General features: G+C 40.1%; 1 protein-coding gene across 1 annotated transcript in view; it reads right to left on the bottom strand.

Annotated features, from left to right (window-relative positions):
* LOC103506609 (calmodulin-binding transcription activator 1) overlaps positions 1–20,221 on the bottom strand; it is a gene marked incomplete at its 3' end in the record, with an annotated part of 79,906 nt that extends 59,685 nt beyond the window's left edge. The window contains 3 exon segments of the mRNA XM_026821630.1: positions 1,745–1,812; positions 16,514–16,605; positions 19,278–20,221. Of these exon segments, the coding sequence (XP_026677431.1) occupies positions 1,745–1,812; positions 16,514–16,605; positions 19,278–20,211 (1,094 nt within the window).
* Positions 20,222–20,951: the final 730 nt, after the last annotated feature.

The raw sequence follows: 20,951 nt of genomic DNA, 5'->3' as shown, positions 1-20,951 counted from the left end.
AAAAAATTCTCCCCTTTCTTTTTTTTTTTGTTTAAAAAAGACTTTTTTTTTTTTTTTTTTTTTTTTTTTTTTTTTTGTAAAACTTTGTAGCAAACTTTTCCCTCCCTTGGCTCCTGTTTTGTTTAACTTACAACTGTATCGAAGCTTTGTAGTCGAATTTCTTTGTACTTTTTCCCCCTGTTAGTCGAATTCTTTGGTAACTTCTGACTTTGTCTAAATTGTCCACTGAAAATCTAATGTCCGCCAATCGCGCTCAGACCGCCTGACAGCCTTGGTCTGTCAGACGGTCTGAAAGTGAGTGGCGGGCATAAGTCATGATTTACAGATTTAAATTAAACCGGAATTTCGAGAGGAGTTTCAACTTTTTTTAACGTAATAAATTAATAAGACTGTTAATAATCATAATTATGTAGGTTTGGTTTTTCAGGCGAATACGCTCTACTATAAAAGTTTCACGACTACCCTTCCAAAGTACAATGAGTCAGCCTAGTTAGCTAGGTTGTTAGCGCGTCTGCCTTGTAAGCCCTAGGCCGCGGGTTCGATTCCCGCCCGGGGCGGATTTTATCCTGAACGGGTAAAGTTCTTTCTCAGAACCCCCCCGCTTAAAAAAAAAAAAAAAAAAAAAAAAAAAAAAATGTACTACAGTCGACCTTGAGGAATGAGAAAACTGAAAATGATATAAAGTCTGTAGGTAGAGGGTTTCTATCATTTGCAATAGGTTTGGTTTGGCAAGCGACTGCGAAACCAAACCTATTCCACTGTGAGACAGGCCTAACAATAGGAAAAGGAAGTGAACAACTCTTTTCTGTCTGTGCCTACATAGTAAAAACTTCGCTCTATAAACGAGAAGGATTCTAAACGAAATATCTCTGATTGAGAAACTCTACAATTAATTGAAGTAGCACCTATAAGTCAGGAAAAAACCCATCCCTCAAATTCTCAATCATCCAGATTTGACTGTACTAAAAAAAAAAGAAAAAAAACTTGCTGTTTTTTTCTTGTTCATCTTTTCGTCTTTCTTCCCCTTTCTACAAATTCCCCAGGCCCAGGGGTAGTTAATTTTAATCGTCACTTTTTTCGCGGCGTGAAATCACACCCTATGTCCCACCCTTACGCTTATCCTTCTACCCTCCTTAAGGAATAGTTCTTTCGCCGCGTGAAATCATACCCTCTTTTCCATTCTCCTAAGGAACACTTTCTTCGCAACTAAGGAGCACTTTCTTCGCTGTTAAGGAGTACCTTCCTTCGCGGCGTGAAATAACATTCTGTACCCCACTCTTCCATTTCTTTCTCCAGTCCTTACCTGTTTTTTTCTTGTTCATCTTTTCGTCTTTCTTCCCCTTTCTACAAATTCCCCAGGCCCAGGGGTAGTTAATTTTAATCGTCACTTTCTTCCCTATGTGGCCTATGTCAAACCCTTACGTTTATCCTTCTACCCTCCTTAAGGAGTACTTTTTTCGCGGCGTGAAATCATACCCTCTTTTCCATTCTTTTAAGGAACACTTTCTTCGCAACTAAGGAGCACTTTCTTCGCTGTTAAGGAGTACCTTCCTTCGCGGCTAAGGAGTACCTACCCTTCCTTCGCGGCGTGAAATAACATTCTGTACCCCACTCTTCCATTTCTTTCTCCAGTCCTTAAGGAGGTCTTTCTTCGCTGCGAGTAATATCTTTTTCGAGTCGGTTGGCTGTTAGCTTGCACACCCGAGGTCTGGAGTTCGATTCCCGGCCGAGTGAAAGAACTTACCTGATTCGAACTTCTTTGGATTGCCACTCTGCATGTTTGTCGAAGCTGATGAGAATCGCCGCGATTTCCTGGAAACAAAGAAAATGTGTTTTCGACTTAGTATAGGTATCATCCAGGGCCATATTAGGGGAGGGCCGAGGGGGCCCGGTGCCCACCCCTTCGAGCTTCATTTTTCTCCTTTACTGTAGGCCAGACACCAAAAAATTGATGCAGAGAGTAGACTAGTGTCTAACTGATGTGGGACTATAAACAGGGAGAACAGCCAACCCTAACCAGCCTACCTAGTAGTTCTTTAAAGGGTTCTCTCTACTTTTATTGAATAAACACATCTTTACTTTTCTTGTCCTCAAGCCGTGGTTGACTGCGGTTCAGGACGAGCCAATTAAACATGGCTACAGACCATCACCCCGGTGTACGGGAGATAAAAAAGAACAACATTTCCTGCATGGTTCCCTTCATACTCTGAACTTTGAGCTTTTAAGGCCTTTGAAAAGTTGTTAGACAGGAGAGATTATAAGGCGATGTAATTCGTGATGGAGGTAGGTAAGTTCTCTAATTCGAGAATCAAGACAAGTTCCAAGTATTACCTATATTTTTTAAAACGAAATGGGAGTTATACAGGAATGTAGAGAAGAAGGGAGAGGGAGAGAGAGAGAGGAAAAAAATGAGAGGGGGAAAGGGAGAGAGAGAGAGGAAGGAAATAGAGCGGGAAAGACAGAGAGGGAGAAAAAAAGAGAGAGAGGGAGAGAGACAAAGAGAGAGAGAGAGGGAAAAAGAGAGAGAGACACAGAAGGAAAGAGAGAGAGAGACAGAGAGGAAGAGAGAGAGAAAGAGAGAGAGAAAGAGAAAGCTTGTATCTTCACTTCACTTCTCGTAAAATATTTCACAAGAAAAGTAAAGTTGAATTTTGCAAAAACTTTACAAGTATAGGTTGGATAAGGGATTGAAGGAAGGAGGGAGAAGAGAAGGAGAAGAAGGATTAAAGGAAGGGAAAGGAGGAGAGGGCGGAGGGCAGAGGAAGGATGAGAGGGAGAAGAAGAAAAACTCTGGGCTGTTATTACAATTTCGCTTTAACCCCTAGCTTTCTGTTCTGGCTTGGATTCCGTTAAAGTTTAGATTTGAAAGAGTACCAAGTTACACTCAGTTGAACTTTTTGGAAACGGTATACACCATGACAAAAACTAATTAATACTATTAGATTTGAAAGAGTACCAAGTTACACTCAGTTGAACTTTTTGGAAACGGTATACACCATGACAAAAACTAATTAATACTAAAAAAATAAGAAGGAAATAAGTCTTCACTTGACTAAAAACACAACTTTATTGGTGGAAAGGAGTCGACATGTTTCAGCATCTCATGATGCCATCTTCAGTTTTACACATGTAATTTTCAAAATCCATTCAGTTTTAGAAGACCTCCGTGTGATTCTCTCAGACTGTACACTATGATGCCATCTTCAGTTTTACACATGTAATTTTCAAAATCCATTCAGTTTTAGAAGACCTCCGTGTGATTCTCTCAGACTGTACACTCAGTCTCGATTCGAAGTGCACCCTAAGAAGTGGGTAGAACTCTGTTTTATACAACGAAATTCAAACGAGGACAGAATAGGAGAAAGCCAGGCATTCCGAGAACAAACTTCATTGTTAAGGATAATGTTTGCCCCAAGCGGAAATGCTGGGAATGGACCCTCCGACCTTAAAACCTAACTAGGCTGCTACAATACGATGAACCTTAGGCCAGCCACTCACTATTAGGTTGACCTGATCAGGTGTCAGGTCTACCAGATAGAGTCAGTTCTACCTGATAGTGTATGTTTATAATAGTGAGTGTACTCATCATGTATCAGGTAGACCTGACAGTCGGACCTTTTCAGCCGCACCTGTCAGGTCTACCTGATAGTGAGTTGCTGGCCTTAAGTAGGTGAAATGGAAAGATAAGAACTGAGTAGAACTCTGTTTTATACAACGAAATTCAGAGGAGAACAGGAAAGCCAGCCATTCCGAGAACAAACTTCATTGTTAAGGATAAATAATTGTTAAGGATAATGTTTGCCCGTGGCGGAATCGAACCTCCGACCTTAAAAGCTAACTAGGCTGCTACAATACGATGGACCTTAAGCCAGCCAATCACTAATAGTTTGACCTGATAGTGTGTGTTTATAATAGTGAGTGTACTCATCATGTATCAGGTAGACCTGACAGTCGGACCTTTTCAGCCGTACCTGTCAGGTCTACCTGATAGTGAGTTGCTGGCCTTAGTAGGTGAAATGAAAAGGTTCAACGTAGCATAAAACAAGCCCATTTGGGTCCTTTCGAACCCAACGGGGTTAACCTTAAAGCTGAAAAAGATATAGAAAACAGGAGATAAAATGTGCATTTGAATACTTGTACAGTTATAGTTAGCTCTTGCAAAAGCTTAGTAATTGTTTAAAACTGTAATCTTTATTGCACCGTGAATTTTAAGCTGTATGAATATTATTGTAAACTTGTGCCTTCCTGCTTCCAACTCAGGTTCGTTTTCAGTTTGGGCGAATCAGGGGACTCAGAGAGTCAGACAAATACATGAAATTTAATAGTAAATCATAATATGTAATATGATTATAGCTGTATTTCGAGTTGGATATGTTTGGAATTTTTAACCAATGGGTAATATTGGCTGCCACGGGATGCTTGTGTATTTTAAATGGTAGGAGGCCTATGAGTAAAATTGTACTATTTGTCTGATGAAAAAATTCCAAGAACTAAAAAGTACGTCTCTCACTTAAGGGAGATGTTTTCATACATGAGGGCCTGGGGATAACCACCAAAGAATATGCTTTGGCAGCCAACGTGTTCGAGCAGTGCAGGTCACTTCAGAGGTGCTTTACCCAAACGGAAAATACACCTAAACTAAATGCAAGAATGTGCCTTGAAGAAATGTGAAAGCTGTTAAAAGGTACAATCTTTTAAAGAGGCACAGGGCACAACCCTTTCCCGTAGCAGCAAATTTGGTCGCGCTATTACTCCCATAGAGGATACCCACATCCATAATTATTCAACCCTGAATAGAAATTACACCTTTATTCATGCCCTTTCCCCTCATCAATGACACCAACATACCTAAGTCTGGCCCTGGCGCTAGAAGGGATCTTGCTTCTGATGTAGTCTTTTACTTAAGCGTCTCGTAATGGCATCATTTAGCATTTCATTTTATTCCACACTACACACATCCCGGTGGAGGTAGGCAGAGGTGACTATGACTATAATCTGCTCGGGATTTTGCCTAGGATTTTCTTTCCGGCGAGAAAAAGTTTCCAAGTACAATTTTCATTTTCATTGTTGAAATATTGTGCTGGGGGTTTTACTTCGGGTGGAAGTTCAAAGTCGTTACTTGTTGGATGTTGAACTTTGTTTCGGATAGTTTAAATCAAGTTATGCTCTGAACCAGTCCTGGTGGTGTAGTGGTCAAGGCGCTCGCCTGGTAAACAGGAGGGCGTGGGTTCAATCCCAGCCGAGGTATGGAATTTTAGTAGTGGTCAAGGCGCTCGCCTGGTAAACAGGAGGGCGTGGGTTCAATCCCAGCCGAGGTATGGAATTTTATCCTCACTTAATTTGAGAATTTGACCACAATAATAGTAGTAGCCTACTGCTGGAGTAAAGGGACTTTTCAGTCCTATGCGAGCAGTTTAAATAAGCACTATTATTATAACCATGCTCTTTTGTAAAGTACAGTCGAAGGTTAAGTGCCTAGAGTAGAACTAGTAGTTGAGTGGGCTCACTTTAAAGAATGACCTTTATAGGGCCCCGAAGATTTCCTTTTTTTTGTCAACTCTTGATTAAAATTGTCCTGGCAGATTGCTGGGTTTAATCGCTTCACTGTTTGAATTCAAAGTGAGGCAACGGCCATAAACAACGATTTTTTTATTTTATTATTATTATTATTTTTTTTATAGCTACCTAACGATTACCCACCTATGTACCTATATCTACCTATTGTTACTACAACCCAACGATTTGTTAGGGTGTAGTAGTGGATTTTTTAAATAGTCAAACATCAGATAAACAAAACAGTCAAATGTTTTTTCTCTTTACCCACATCACTTTGAATTCCTGGGAGCAGGGAATGGCGGGGATTGTCAACTATTTATACAATACTACCTTTGTGTGTGATACAATGTATTTGATATAGGGGGCTTCTGAAAGCTTGCACAGGGTTTAGAAATGGAGACAGTGGCCAAATGGTTGGTCCACACTGGTAATGCGCTTGTTTGCAAAAGGACCTTCTATAGGACAACCACCTTGGACCTTCTGGTTAGTGCAGTAGTGCTGCTATTCAGTGCCTTCCGTTTCCGTTGAACTTTAGAGTTGCTTTTTTTTTAAATTACATTACTGTAATCTTTTGGAAAATAAAGTAATTGAAAGTCAGCCTAGTACGTAACTTGGAGGGTAGCCCGCCGGTCTTGCAAACGCTAGGTCTCGGTTTCAATTCCAGGTTAAGGTTTCAAAACAAAAACCGTTTATCCTAAACGGATAATGTTCGTTCTCGGAACGGCTCGCCTTCTCCTATCCTGTCCTCCTTTTTTTTCGATTTCGGGACCATAAGACCTCCGTTGTTACAATTCCCTCTGACAAATACTCCACAACAGTCCAAAGTCACGGATGTTTCTAAACCTCTGCAACATACTGTACTGAATTCCCACTCACACCCACACAATATACCTCCCTCCATCACAGTCTGACATAGGTACCTATAATAAATATGCTCCCTGGCATACCTACATTTTGCATCAAGAATCCAAGAATGAAGTTGAAAAAAAAAACTTCTGGGTCTAAAATAGTTCATACTCAAAGGCGGAGGGGGCAGAATCTCTCACACCCATTCTCACAGAGGTAGAATCTCTCACACCCATTCTCACAGAGGTCTACTCACTCCCATGCTCACACAGAATTGGAGGGTAAAACAGATACAGTGAGTACGGAAACATCACCTAATAAGCTGTTGTTGTAGCGGCGTCAGCTGTACCCGAATGTTGATGGCAGAATAAAGAAAGGATATCTTTGTTTTCTGCCATACACCAGGGTGATGGTCTCTAGCCATTTTTATGTGGCTCGTCCTGAACTGCAGTCAACCACCACAGCTGTAGGTACCTTATAAGCTGTATAGGTATCTTGTGTTGGCAAAGTAGCGTATAGGTACGAAATAGTTTGCCTTAGCCACCTCAGTGGTTGCAGATAGCAAAAGTCCAATAAATTTTGAAACAAAAGAATTTCGGGCAAAATAAGTACCGAGGTAATGTAGATAGTAGATACTGTATAGGTATGCGTGTAGGAGAGGTTAGTTTCTAGTTCTTTGTTCCTACCTTGCTAGTTACTTACGTCTGGCTATATGTAGAATTGTAGAAATTAATATTATCGTAAATGACCACGTTTTTAAAATGTGGTCCAGGAACAACGAAGTGGAATATGCTGTGGTTTTCCAGAATTCCTCGTTTATTTCATTACGTGCTTTTATTTCGACTCGTTATTTTAATTTTCCATATAGGGACTTGGTGTGAAAATAAAGGGCGAGTCCAATCGACCCCCCCCCCCCCCCCCAATCCACCCCACCTACATATTAGACGTTAAATATTAGACTATATTTCGAGAGTTTAGACTAACCTCAGTTGGTGTAGTGGTTAGCGCAGTGGATTGGATCTGGATAGGTGGTGGTTCGAGTTCCAAGTCAAGCCTTAAAAATTTAGAGCGTTAGTGGCATTAAGCGCGGCCACACCCCCCCCCCCCCCCCCCCGCTAAATACGGCCCTACATATTAGACGTTAATATAATAATATTAGATATATTGAAGTTTAGACTTTTAGTTACATATCTATTCCAGGTTGAGTAGCGATTGGAGTTTAGATGTTAGAGTTCGATATATATTCCAGGTTTAGACATTAGAACTCAAAGACAGATCCCCGGGTTTGAAACATCACGTAACCTCTCTCTACATCTCGATAGGAAAATTCCGCCGTCCGAAGAATTTAAAATTCTGAACGCTACCAAAGTTTTCAATTTGAAAACAGAGTAGAGGTAAAAAAATAATCCTAAATGACATCTTCACATACAGGGTGAACTTGTTGAAAGGAACTAAAGAATGAAAGAAAAAAATAATGCTTTGAATTTTTTTTTTCAAGGGATTTTTTTTATATGCCACAAAGATGATGCATGGTTGACTACAATCCAAAGGATATGGTTTTTAATTCTAAGGAGCCGGTTTTTTAAGTTACTAATCTCAAAATCACGCATGGGTGGACTTGGTGAGAAGGCAAAAGCCCCGCCAAATCAAGGGAAATTTGTGTTCTAAGGCAATGGATTGACTTTGATCCAAGGGATATGGGTTTTGTTTTTAAGGAGCCTGAGTAGCTACTAGTGACAGGAGAAGATTTTATGAATTGACTACATATCTATGAAGGATGGTTTACGTTTCTAAGGAGCCTATTGTGTAAGCTTATTGAGAAATCGCCAGTGAGAAATTGACTGTATTTGATTGGAGCGTGACCTGTTCTGCAGATAGTTGGAATTGGACTTAAGCGAGACCATTACTGATTAGCTCAAACAGGAGGCACCCCGTTGAAAACTGTATTACCAATTGATTGGCACAGAGAATAAAAAGAGGGGGAAAACAGGGAGAATGAAAACGGGAAGAAATTACACATTAGAAAATTCCCAGCAAGGGCGAGGGAGCAGAAGGTAATCGTCCGTCTCAGAAGAGGGAATACCGTATTTGATTGATACCTTGGGGAGGGAATTTTCGTGTCCGTTTGGGGCATCGAGCCCGGGATGTAACGAGCAGTTATGAGCTGTCTGACAGGCTTGGACCTGAGATGAATACTTGAGCGTCTGACTTCTGTAGTTGGAGAAAACCTGCCTCAGTGGCGTAGTGGTCAAAACGGTCACCTGATTAAAAAGACTTCCATCTCAGCCAAGGCACGACATTTTCCGCACATACGTAAGAATAAAGGGTTAGGTGGTAGAGAACGCCTCAGACAACCTCGCCAGGTGATGATTTTCCACTCAAGAGTCCATTAGAGTTAGACATTACCCAACCGTCGCATCGGTGACTCGACGTTGTGCACTTTCCTAATGTCTCTACCTCTACATGGTAATAATAATCAAGTAAATTAGGAAACCTACAGACACGACACAAGGAAATGAGACTGACTTCATTAGAAATAATCAGATTTTTCTTCTTCCTCTTTCTCCTTTTCCTCCTCCTCCTCCTCCTTCATAATTTCTTTCACAATTGGAGAATTAGACATGTAAGAAAGATCTTCAAAAGCCCAATCCCCCCCTGATGTGACATACCAAGCTCGTAGCTGCAAGTAGTTCTAGTGAAGTAGCTCTGCTAGGAATGAAAAAGGGGCGAGCCCATCCGCCCCCCCCCCCCCCGCTAAATACGGCCCTACATATTAGACGTTAATATTAGATATATTGAAGTTTAGACTAACCTCAGTGGTGTAGTGGTTAGCGCAGTGGACTTCGGATCTGGAGGTTGGTGGTTCGAGTCCAAGTCAAGCCTTAAAATTTAGCGTAGTGCATTAAGCAGGGAATGACATTTGTGACAAGCATTTATGCTTAACACAATTAAAATTCCTTTTTATATTGAAGTTTAGACTTTTAGAGTTACATATCTATTCCAGGTTCAGTAGCGATTGGAGTTTGGACGTCAGAGTTCGATATACATATATTCCAGGTTTAGACATTAGAACTCAAAGACAGATCCCCGGGTTTGAAACATCACGTAACCTCTCTCTACATCTCGATAGAAAAATTCCGCCGTCCGACAATTTAAAATTCTGAACGCTACCAAAGTTTTCAATTTGAAAACAGAGTAGAGGTAAAAAAATAATCCTAAATGACATCTTCACATACAGGGTGAACTTGTTGAAAGGAACTAAAGAATGAAAGAAAAAAATAATGCTTTGAATTTTTTCAAGGGATATTTTTTATATGCCACAAAGATGATGCATGGTTGACTACAATCCAAAGGATATGGTTTTTAATTCTAAGGAGCCGATTTTTTAAGTTACTAATCTCAAAATCACGCATGGGTGGACTTAGTGAGAAGGCAAAAGCCCCGCCAAATCAAGGGAAATTTGTGTTCTAAGGCAATGGATTGACTTTGATCCAAAAGGGATATACGCATGGGTGGACTTAGTGAGAAGGCAAAAGCCCCGCCAAATCAAGGGAAATTTGTGTTCTAAGGCAATGGATTGACTTTGATCCAAGGGTTTTGTTTTTAAGGAGCCTGAGTAGCTACTAGTGACAGGATAAGATTTTATGAATTGACTACATATCTATGAAGGATGGTTTACGTTTCTAAGGAGCCTATTGTGTAAGCTTATTGAGAAATCGCCAGTGAGAATTCGACTGTATTTGATTGGAGCGTGACCTGTTCTGCAGATAGTGGGAATTGGACTTAAGCGAGACCATATCTATGAATTGACTACATATCTATGAAGGATGGTTTACGTTTCTAAGGAGCCTATTGTGTAAGCTTATTGAGAAATCGCCAGTGAGAATTGACTGTATTTGATTGGAGCGTGACCTGTTCTGCAGATAGTGGGAATTGGACTTAAGCGAGACCATTACTGATTAGCTCAAACAGAAGGCACCCCGTTGAAAACTGTATTACCAATTGATTGGCACAGAGAATAAAGAGAGGGGGAAAAAACAGGGAGAATGAAAACGGGAAGAAATTACACATTGGAAATTTCCCAGGAAGGGCGAGGGAGCAGAAGGTAATCGTCCGTCTCAGAAGAGGGAATACCGTATTTGATTGATACCTTGGGGAGGGAAATTTTCGTGTCCGTTTGGGGCATCGAGCCCGGGATGTAACGAGCAGTTATGAGCTGTCTGACACGCTTGGACCTGAGATGAATACTTGAGTGTCTGACTTCTGTAGTTGGAGAAAACCTGCTTCAGTGGCGTAGTGGTCAAAACATCGCCTGATAAAAAGAAGTAGGTCTCTACTCAGTCAAGGCACGACATTTTATCCCCCCCCCCCATACATAATAATAAAGGGTTAGGTGGTAGAGAACGCCCCAGACAAACTCGCCAGGTGATGATTTTCTACCCAAGAGTCTATTAGGCATTACAAAACCGTCAAAGTTGTTAGAGTAAGTACTTTAATATTGCTTTTACCTCTACATGGTAAATATGTCTAAGATTAATCAAATAATCAAGTAAAATAAGAAACCTACAAATACGAACAAGAACATGAGAATCACATTATTAGAAAGAATCAGATTTTTTTTCTTCTTCCTCTTTCTCCTTTTCCTCCTCCTCCTCTTCCTTAATTTCTTTCACAATTGGAGAATTAGACATGTAAGAAAGATCTTCAAAAGCTCAGCTCCCCTGATGTGACATACCAAGCTCCTTAGCTGCAAGTATTGCCAGTGAAGTAGCTCAGCTAGGAATGTACGTCGGGTTAGGTGGAGTGAAAAATCTCCAGGATCATGTATCAACAGGAACAATGCAAAATGTACAATACACACATAGAGGAATTACATTCTAAGTAAATTCAAGAAGAAAACTTTAAATTTCCCATTATAACTTTCACATGGACCTCTTCAGTCTTGTGGGACTTTTCTGTTATAATCTGCTCGGGATTTTGCCTAGGATTTTCTTTCCGGGGAGAAAAAGTTTCCAAGTACAATTTTCATTTTCATCGTTGAAATATTGGGCTGGGGGTTTTTACTTCGGGTGGAAGTTCAAAGTCGTTACTTGTTGGATGTTTAAGTTTGTTTCAGATAGTTTAAATCAAGTTATGCTCTGAACCATGCTCTTTTGTAAAGTACAGTCGAAGGTTAAGTGCCTATAGTAGACTTCAGTCTTCTGGGACCTTTCTGTCTTCCGGGACAGGAACTTCAGTCTTGTGGGACCTTTCTGTCTTCCGGGACAGGAACTTCAGTATTCTGGGACCATCTGAGCAATCGCGTGCTGATGGCTTTTCCCGGCTCCACTCAGGCTGGGTGAGGGTAATATGAGGCGAGTAGCTTGCCACCGAACGGAGGGTAAAACCCGTCACTAAAACCGTAGAGGGAACTGTAACTGCTGAGGTTGTATCGTCCCAAAAGCGAGAGAGAAGGAAGATAGGATAGGAGAAAGGCAACCGTTCCGAAAACGAAGCTTTTCTGTTTCGCAAAATATCCGCCCGGCCGGGAATCAAACCTGCGGCCATGCCCTTACAAGGCAGAGATCTACTTTCCAAGCGAACTAAGCTGGCGGCCACCTAGAAAACGTTCTCCCGTGTCTTATGTGAATTGGTAAAATACCTACTCTTGATAATCGTTGGTTTTGTTTTTTTAGTTGGGTAATTGTTGGCCTTACAATATATCGTACGTTTTATATCGTAAGGCCAACAATTAAAACCCAACCATCGATGTTGTCAGGGTAGGAACGGAAGAGGCTCACATTCATACAGGCAGCGTGAAGAGGTCGGGGGAAGGAGAGGGCGTTATTTACCAGAGTCTAATTTATCACCGACTTTATTTAATGTAATTAAGCAAATGCACTCACGCCTTACGCCTGGCAAATGTTAACCCAGGCGAAACCAGAAACTGTTTCCGAGAGATGAATGGATTGGACTGTGCGAGCCTTTGTGGTGAAATGTAAGAAGGTGGATTAATGGACCAACCTCAGTGGTGTAGTGGTTAGCACGGTGGACTTTGAACCTGGAGGTTGTGGTTCAAATCCAAGCCAGGTCATAAAATTTAGCGTGTCGTGTTGAGCGAGGAACGACATTTGTGACATAGGTACATTTATGCCTAACACAATTAAAATTAAGTGAATAATGGCCGCGTTTACAAAGTGAGTTTTTTTTAAAGAGGTTTTGACAGAAGGAACTGTAACTGCTATGGTCTTGTCGTACCGAAATCGAAGAGAGAAGGAAGACAGGATAGGAGAAAGCCAGCCGTTTTCGACCTATATATCAAATTAAAGGTCTTTTTACCAGGAACACGAAAATGGTGGTGCAAATTTTGTCCAGAGAACTATAAAGCCAAAAAACCAAAAAACTGGTTTTTGGGGGATTTTTTCACATTTTCTCACACAAATGAGCTCTGATCTTGAAATTTATTGGCCTTGCTTGGCGTAGCCGAGCGGACTCCAGCCTCGAGGTTTTGCGTCCTGGGCTAGGGATCAAAATTAGCATCTTTAGATCCTATCCATATAAATTTCTAGCTAATTTGTTAATCCTTGCAAAGAGAGACTCTCCTCCAATAAACCCGAAACAACAACAGGTAATACCAGTCATATCCAGACCAACAGGTTACCAGTCATACCTGTAACATATTTATGGGACTGACACTCTGAACAACAACAAAACGAGACAAAGTCTTTTGTTCGGGAAAAAGTAAAGGAAACGACAATAGAAAAAGAGCATTATCAAGAAAAAGAAACAAAACGAGACAAAGTCTTTTGTTCGGGAAAAAGTAAAGGAAACGACAATAGAAAAAGAGCATTATCAAGAAAAAGAAAAAAAAAAGGAAAAAAACACTTGGCAAAGATTTCCCCTCGTACAATAGGCTAGACCGTGTCTGAGATAAAGGTCTTGAGAAAGAAACGGACGAAGGAAAAACGAGGAGATGGAACGGGGAGAGAAATGGAAAAGATACAAGAAGAAACAATCAATAAGGAAAGAATATGTCCAGAGTTATTCGCAGTGTCACCTGAATATTAAGCTAGATGTATACAGGGTGATGGATGAAGTTAGGACACACACTGTACTCCAATATGTCAATGTACAATCGGACTGGAAGAGAAGATATGTGTGGCCTACAAAAAAATCTACTTCAAAATCTCGAAACCCCGTGATGGTGAAGACAAGAAAGAGTAAGCGTTTTTAAAAAATATCCAAGTACATATATATATGCTGCTTTTCAAAAAGACAAAAAAATCTTTGAACTTGCTCGTACCAAAGGCTTTCCATCGTTGCTGATGGAATTGAAACCCGAATTCCATCGCTTACGAATTGAATGCCTTTAGCCAGATGGACTGGCTGGGACTATCCTGACATTCCAATATCATTTCTACTATTAAATAGGTACCAACAACTTGTAAGTATGTAATAGTGCAACCAGCCAAAGACTGGCAGCCACGTTATATATTTTTGAATAAATGTTTCTCTCATACAAATGGCATCGAGTGGATCAGGTACATGTCTTCTGATCAAGATTTTGCAGTTTAGCGCACAGAAGCCGAGGCGTTTACCCCTTTCTGTGAGTTTAGTTACAGTTAGTTGCAAAGTAACTTCCCGAGATCAATATTCTCAAAAACAATTCTATAATAGTGTTTCCATCATCCACTAGTGCTTCCTTTACACCACCAGTTGCTTCAGAGGAAGGCTGAGTACGAGTTGGTTCCCAACTGGGAAAAAACGTATTAACAATAGGCATAGGACCGAGGTACTGTAACATTGGCATCTCCACTAATTTCAGAGCCCAATCAATACTCAAACAATAAAAATCCGCCCCGGGCGGGAATCGAACCCGCGGCCTAGCGCTTACAAGGCAGACGCGCTACCAACTAAGCTAACTAGGCTGGCTAAAGTGAGTTTAAACTCCACTTAAGTTAAACTCTTGGATTATATCTATCGAATTATTTTTTGTTCGCTTTTGATCAAATTTGGACTTGGGTCACTTGGGCCCCTTTTCAAAATTCTAGTATCGTTCCCTAGGTATAGAACAAGGAATCGAAAAAAAAACGTGTGAACTTCGGTGAAAAATACTCAACATCTTGAAAAAAAAAGAAAAAAAAAAAGGCTGATGACCATGAGGACATCCACAAAAAGGGAGGATTAGAAATTGGGGAAGAGTTTAGACAAAGGCGAGGCGACATTGGCGATATGACCATAGGAACAAGAAACAAAGCATACAAGGAAACCCCAATCCTAATAAAAACAAGAGAACACAACAACACAAGTAACGAACTGTAACGACTGTAAAACGGAAAAGGCGAACATTTTGTCACAATCATGCACAAGAAAATGTTACAGACCAAACGAAGTTGGCGAGGCGACATTGGCGATATGACCATAGGAACAAGAAACAAAGCATACAAGGAAACCCCAATCCTAATAAAAACAAGAGAACACAAGTAAACAACTATAACGACTGTGAAACGGAAAAGGCGAACAACATTTTGTCACAATCATGCACAAGAAAATGTTACAAACCAAACGAAGAGTGAGGTCCAAGTTTTGAGTCCACGGTTTTGTATTGGCTCTGTAATTCTGTATGTTTCATCCGCGGGTTCATCTGATTTTGATAAAACTTGGCAAAAAATCAAAAGTGTTCAAAACACAAAGAAATTTTTCTCATAAAATTTTGGGTCCAATAGTGCATAGAGCCCACGGGGGCCCCAAAGTCTGAGTGAGGTCTGTGAGGTCTACCGTTTGCTCAACTTTACTTGTTATTTTTGTTCAAAAAGGAATTGGATACCTAGTACTTTTAACAAGGAATGCGTATTCCTCCTTACAATCCTTACTTTTCTTATCGTATGGATCATTCATTATCCTTATCCTATCATGAGGAAAGTAGGAAATGTGTTCGGCAAAATTTTCGATGGTGAGTTTCCCCCCCCCCCCTTTGTTTTTCATCTCTAACATTTAATGCTCGCCAGGATAGGTGAAAAAAATGTAAAAATGCATACCATCATAACAAGTATAGCTACACGGGTCACAATAAAAGCTTAAATATCCCACACACATGCTGCTTGTACAGCGGCCTATTCTTTCACCTCCGTGCTCATCCCAACCCATCCCATCCACCCTAAACCATCCCCTCCCATCCACCCTAAACCATCTCTCTAGCCTCTTTTAAGTTGAAAGTTTTAACCCTTAATTGGTGCCGTGGGATCTACCGAACCCCACGGAATTCAAGTTTATCTGAAATATTTTTGGCGATTAAAATTTCAAATAGAAGAATATAAATATATTTTATTTAAATGTAATTACAAGTTGAGCACCAAGACTTAAAAAGATACATCATGCAGTTAGAAAAAAGCCATCATGTGTGGGGGAAAATCTTTAAAATATTCATGTCAAATTTTAATGGTTCCACAAAACAGTTTTGGCAGGGTTCTGGCTCTGTTGTAATATTAGAAAAAAGAACACACCAACCCTGAATGTCAGAAGGGAAAAACCACCTTACTCCGTTCAGGGTTAAACCATCTCCCTTTACAAAACCCAAACACAGGCAAGCATAATAAAAGGTCATTATAAAAATCCTTTTCAAGTGAAGGGAAAAAGGAACCGTGTTTAATATTAGCACCTAATGAATTTAAACGGACCAGACCTTATGGGACACACATTGGGATCACGATTATTATACACCATTTGTGTAGTATGTTGATGCAACTTTTCGACTTCATAAAAACTGTTGAACAAAATCATTAAGTTTTATATGTGGGGGAAAAGAGAGTTGGAGGTTTGATAGAGGGGACTGTAACTGCTGAGGTCTTATTGTCCCGAAGAGAGAAGAAGGACGGGATAGGAGACAGTCAACCGTTCCTAGAACGAACCTTATCCCCGTTCAGGATAAAATCCGCCCGGGAGGCAATCGAACCCGCGACTTAGTGCATACAAGACCAACGAACGTAACAGGGCTGTTATATGTTATATCTGGTGTAAATTAGTCTGTACTTCCAGAGTCCTGCCGGGGATCAACATTTAGGCCAGGCGCCAGGAACTCTAGCTAGGTTCTCCACCATATTAAAAGGACGGGATCAACATTTAGGCCAGGAACTCCAGTCTAGGTTCTCCGATGTCTCTGCGTGGGGAAATGTTCAGCTTTAGGAAGACTTTCTAGATTTTCTGGTAGTTTGATTGCTTCTCCATCTGCAACAGAAAAAGAACAAAAGGTCAACACACATGTTTGCAGATTCTGAAATTCGGAAGAAAATAAATCGATCTTTTGACACTCATTTTTTGATCTCTTTTGAAGCACATCATCATTTCAGGCCATTCTGAAACTTGGACTAAGGTCAAACAAAGTCCCAATCTAAACCCATTGCCATGCATAGTTGCATACGTAGAACCGAAAGACCTGCACATAATTATGTAAGCCACATAGTAGAATGAGGGTTGTTCCCTTACCTCTAATTACCCCACAATATCTGGCGTTTTTCAAAACCAAACTCATCAATATGCCGACAAATCTTTTCGGAAAATAATTATCAACTTCGTCTATAGGGAAATCTGGTGCTCTAGTAATTTGTCTATCGTAGAGGCCTATCTGAGTATGTTACTCGACCTATTAATAGGGAACAGGGCTTCGGTTTCCAAATTATTCACTTTTTGAAGTAGAAAATTTGAATATAGGGTTTCATAGTTGTAGAGACTGATAGGTTAGTTGTAGAGACTGTAGAGAGGTATGAAAATCAGTTACATCCATGCCTAAAGTCCCTGCTTGTTTATTAGTTGTTAGGTTGTTTATATTAACACAATTTTATTTCTGCCGCGATTCAATTCTTTGATTTGCAACATCTACATACTCGTATTACTGCTGCTTTTCTTCACAGATTTATCCGAGTCCATATCCAAAGATGAACATTCACATTGGTGAGATTATCAAGTTATTTATTTGCATTTTGGTCTTTTTTTTAGTTTTTATCGATGGAATCTTCAGTTTCAAAATGAGACAATGGCCAGGAAGGAGTCCGTCCATTTCCTTGTGCCATTTCCTACGACAAAAAGGAAACGCAACAACCGATATGTACAAGAGTCACTGTAGAAAGCCGGAGACGAAATGAGTGAGAGAGAGGGTGAGAGGGGGAGAGAGAGAGAGCTCGGGATATATTGATAGCAACACACAAATACATGTGTTCCACAGTAATTAATAGACGGCGATTAAAACTAAAAACGAATGTATGGCTTCTCATTAATAACGGCCTAGCACTCCCTCCCACACCCATTCTGCACTTCAACCACCCCCATTTCCTTCCTCATCTAGTCTGTACACCTCCATTCTTTCCCTGGACAAAATAGAAGACGTCAACTATCCCTTCTGTCTAGGCAATCTAGGCATAACGAACCAACACTCCGAACTCCCCTAACCTTCCTCTGCACTCCACCCTCGCTTTGCACTCCCCCCACCCCCACTCTTCAATTCCCTACTCCCACTCCTTTCCTCATTAAGTCTGCACTCCCCCACTTTCTTTCTGAACAAAATAGAAGGCACAAACTATCCTTCCTGGCTAACACGAAGCACTCCACGTTCCGTTCTAAACTTCTTTCCCTCCTCCTTTGCACTCTTTTCCCCCTCCAGTCTGGACTTCCCGTACTTTTCTCCCGGACAAAATGGAAGGCAAATAAAAATGCTTTCGTGTCAATTCAGACGTTCAAATTTCTTCTCAAATGAATGTTGTGTAGTTAGTATATTTTCAGGTATAAATGTATCATAATTGTGATATTGTGAGAATCTTCTTGTGAGCAGGTAGTTTTTATTCGTCCTTCATAATTTGACGAGGATCTTCTTGAAATATTTTGAGGGATGATTAGTTGTTCTCTTCTTCAACAAATCGCAGAATGTTACATTGAAAGAAACAAATCTGAAATGAGAACAGAGAAATGATTAGTTTTCATATCAGTAAATAGGCTGTTGATAACTTAAGAGAGAAGTAAGTAGGAAGGAAAGCGAGAAAATAGAGATTACGGTGGAGGAATACTTATAATGTATATAGATCATTGAATTCGAGAGTTAATATTATGAATAAATAAATTGAAAATAACTTACGCAGAGAAATATATGAATATGGAGTATTGAGACAGGTAGCATTATAATCTAGATCTAGAATGAGTATTGAGAGAGGTAGCATTATAATCTAGATCTCGAATGAGCATCAGCATTATTAGGTAACATTATAATCTAGATCTAGAATGAGCATCAGCATTATTATTTTGGAGGAACGCTATCTGTAACGAGAGAAAATAAGAAAGTTTTAGCCTGATAAGTCATTGAAAAATCTATCGAGGAACACAAAATCAGGGTTTCAATACCAAATTAAAACTTACAGAGAGGTTTGGAGGCAAGTAAGCCTCTTAGCCTATTGAGCACCAGGTAGATATGAACGAATGGAGAAAGATTATGTAAGATGTAATACATAAGATGTAATACATCTGAAATGAGAGAAAAAGATAATTTGATTGCAACATAGAAGAAAAAATAATAGCCTACATTAAAAAATTTACAGTAACAAGTAGCATTTATTTTTATAGATAGGTCAATGTGAGTAATGGAACGAATTTAGGGTGTAAAGTTTATTTATTTATTTGATTACACGCTAAGCATCACGGCCATGTTATAAGTTTTATTTTACAACTTACACAGTGGTATTGAGCTAGGTATCATATTTTTTCACAGGATATCACACACAGGGAATGTCAAATTTATCAGATTTTTTTTTCTTGAGCACGAACATCTGCAAAGAAAAAATCGGGATGATTAGTTTTGTTTGAAGGTTATGGAACGAGTTTAAGATAGAAAGTTGGAATAGTTGGAAGAGCAGGACAAAATTTTCTTCTCAGACGGTTATATTCGTCAACTGCCTCCCTTGAAGCTTTACATTTGGAGGGATCAATATTAATGATATGTAGTCCTGCAAATGTAGTCACTCTGGACAAGGCAACATAAGTTTGGCCTGTAGCAAATATAGACTGTCCAACATCTACAACACACGAATTCAGAGAAATCCCTTGACACTTGTGTATCGTGATGGCATAAGATACACATAGCGGAAACTGATGTCGTATAATATATGCTCCAGGCAAAACCTCAAACTTGGCTTGAATTCTGTCCATGTCTAGAGTTTTGTTTGCGAACTTTACGCGGATAGTGCTGAGTGTCCCATCCATGTTGTAGTTGAATCGCTCGATCGTACCTAGAGATCCATTCACCAACCCGGCTCCGATGTCTAGGTTTTTCTGCAACATGATCTTGCAATTCAGTTTTAATCTCAACACTTTTTCAAGTCCAGCCGTTCTTGAGCTGTCACTCTCAACTGACTGAAGCTTTTTTTCCGCCTTCTTTTTCACCCTTTGCTGACAATCAAAGGAATCTTCTGCTTGAACTAATAATTCCTCTTGATGTAGGAGTTTCAAGCAGGCATTGTTCAAGATTCGGCAGTGGTCACGGGTTGGTAATATAACCAAAGTTTCAGCTGATAGGCCATGCACGTAACGAGCGAGTTCTTCCAGACGACTCGTGGGCATTGCTGCTTGCAGAGGAATAAGACGTGCATTCAACATATCAACGTCATCTTGGGTCATACTGCCAATACGGATTCTTCCCAGGATGTCAGCAAATTGGGGATCTTTGTTTTGTCTAACATTGATCATAAGCTCGTCATATGAAAATAGCTCACTCCAAATGTTAGATGAACAGGAACTGTGCACATACTTTTCGACTTTCTTGGCATTCAATGATTTGAAGGGCGGTTCCTCCATCACTGGTGGCAATTGCAGACCGCGTGAAAAATCACATGAGATTAACTATTCACTTGCTTATTTGGTAACGGTTCACGAATAAAAGGGAAATTTGTCGACACAGGGAATTATCGAATTCGCAACTTTTCAACCGTAAGTCAGACAGTACTAAAAGTACCTAGCACCATTCGATTTGGCGTGAAATATCACATTGATTAGAATATTTACATCCGGATGACCAAATGTTTTCGATGTCTCTTAGCGTTTACGAAATAAGGGTTAAGCAACAATGACTTTGGTTAATATCAGGATGGGTGACAATCCGATTTTTACCAAATTGTTAGAGTCGCGTCCTGGGAACATATCGGTATATCATAACAAATTTCATCGTTTCACGACAAACCGTTCTTGAGATATTTTGTTCAAAACCTTTTCAACATTTTCCACGAAATGAGGGTTAAGTAACAATTACTTTGGTTAATATCTGGATGGGTGATTATCCGATTTTTACCAAATTGTTACAGTCGCATCCTTGGACCATACCGGGATAGCATACCAAATTTCATCGCTTTACGACAAACCGTTCTTGAGATATTTTGTTCACAACATTCTACTTTTTCCCATTTAAACCTGTAGTACGTACGTACGTACGTAACGTACAGACCATGGGCTAAAAACCACTTTTTTGGAATTAGGGGACCTTAAAACGGATACTTCCACCCACTTCCCGATTTTGGAAATTTGAAAAGGTTTTGAACAAA

Source organism: Diaphorina citri, unplaced genomic scaffold (assembly GCF_000475195.1).
Source record: "Diaphorina citri unplaced genomic scaffold, Diaci psyllid genome assembly version 1.1 scaffold250, whole genome shotgun sequence".
Lineage (NCBI taxonomy): Eukaryota > Metazoa > Arthropoda > Insecta > Hemiptera > Psyllidae > Diaphorina > Diaphorina citri.
The sequence above is the reverse complement of the archived record's forward strand: the minus strand, read 5'-3'. Positions and strand labels throughout refer to the sequence as shown.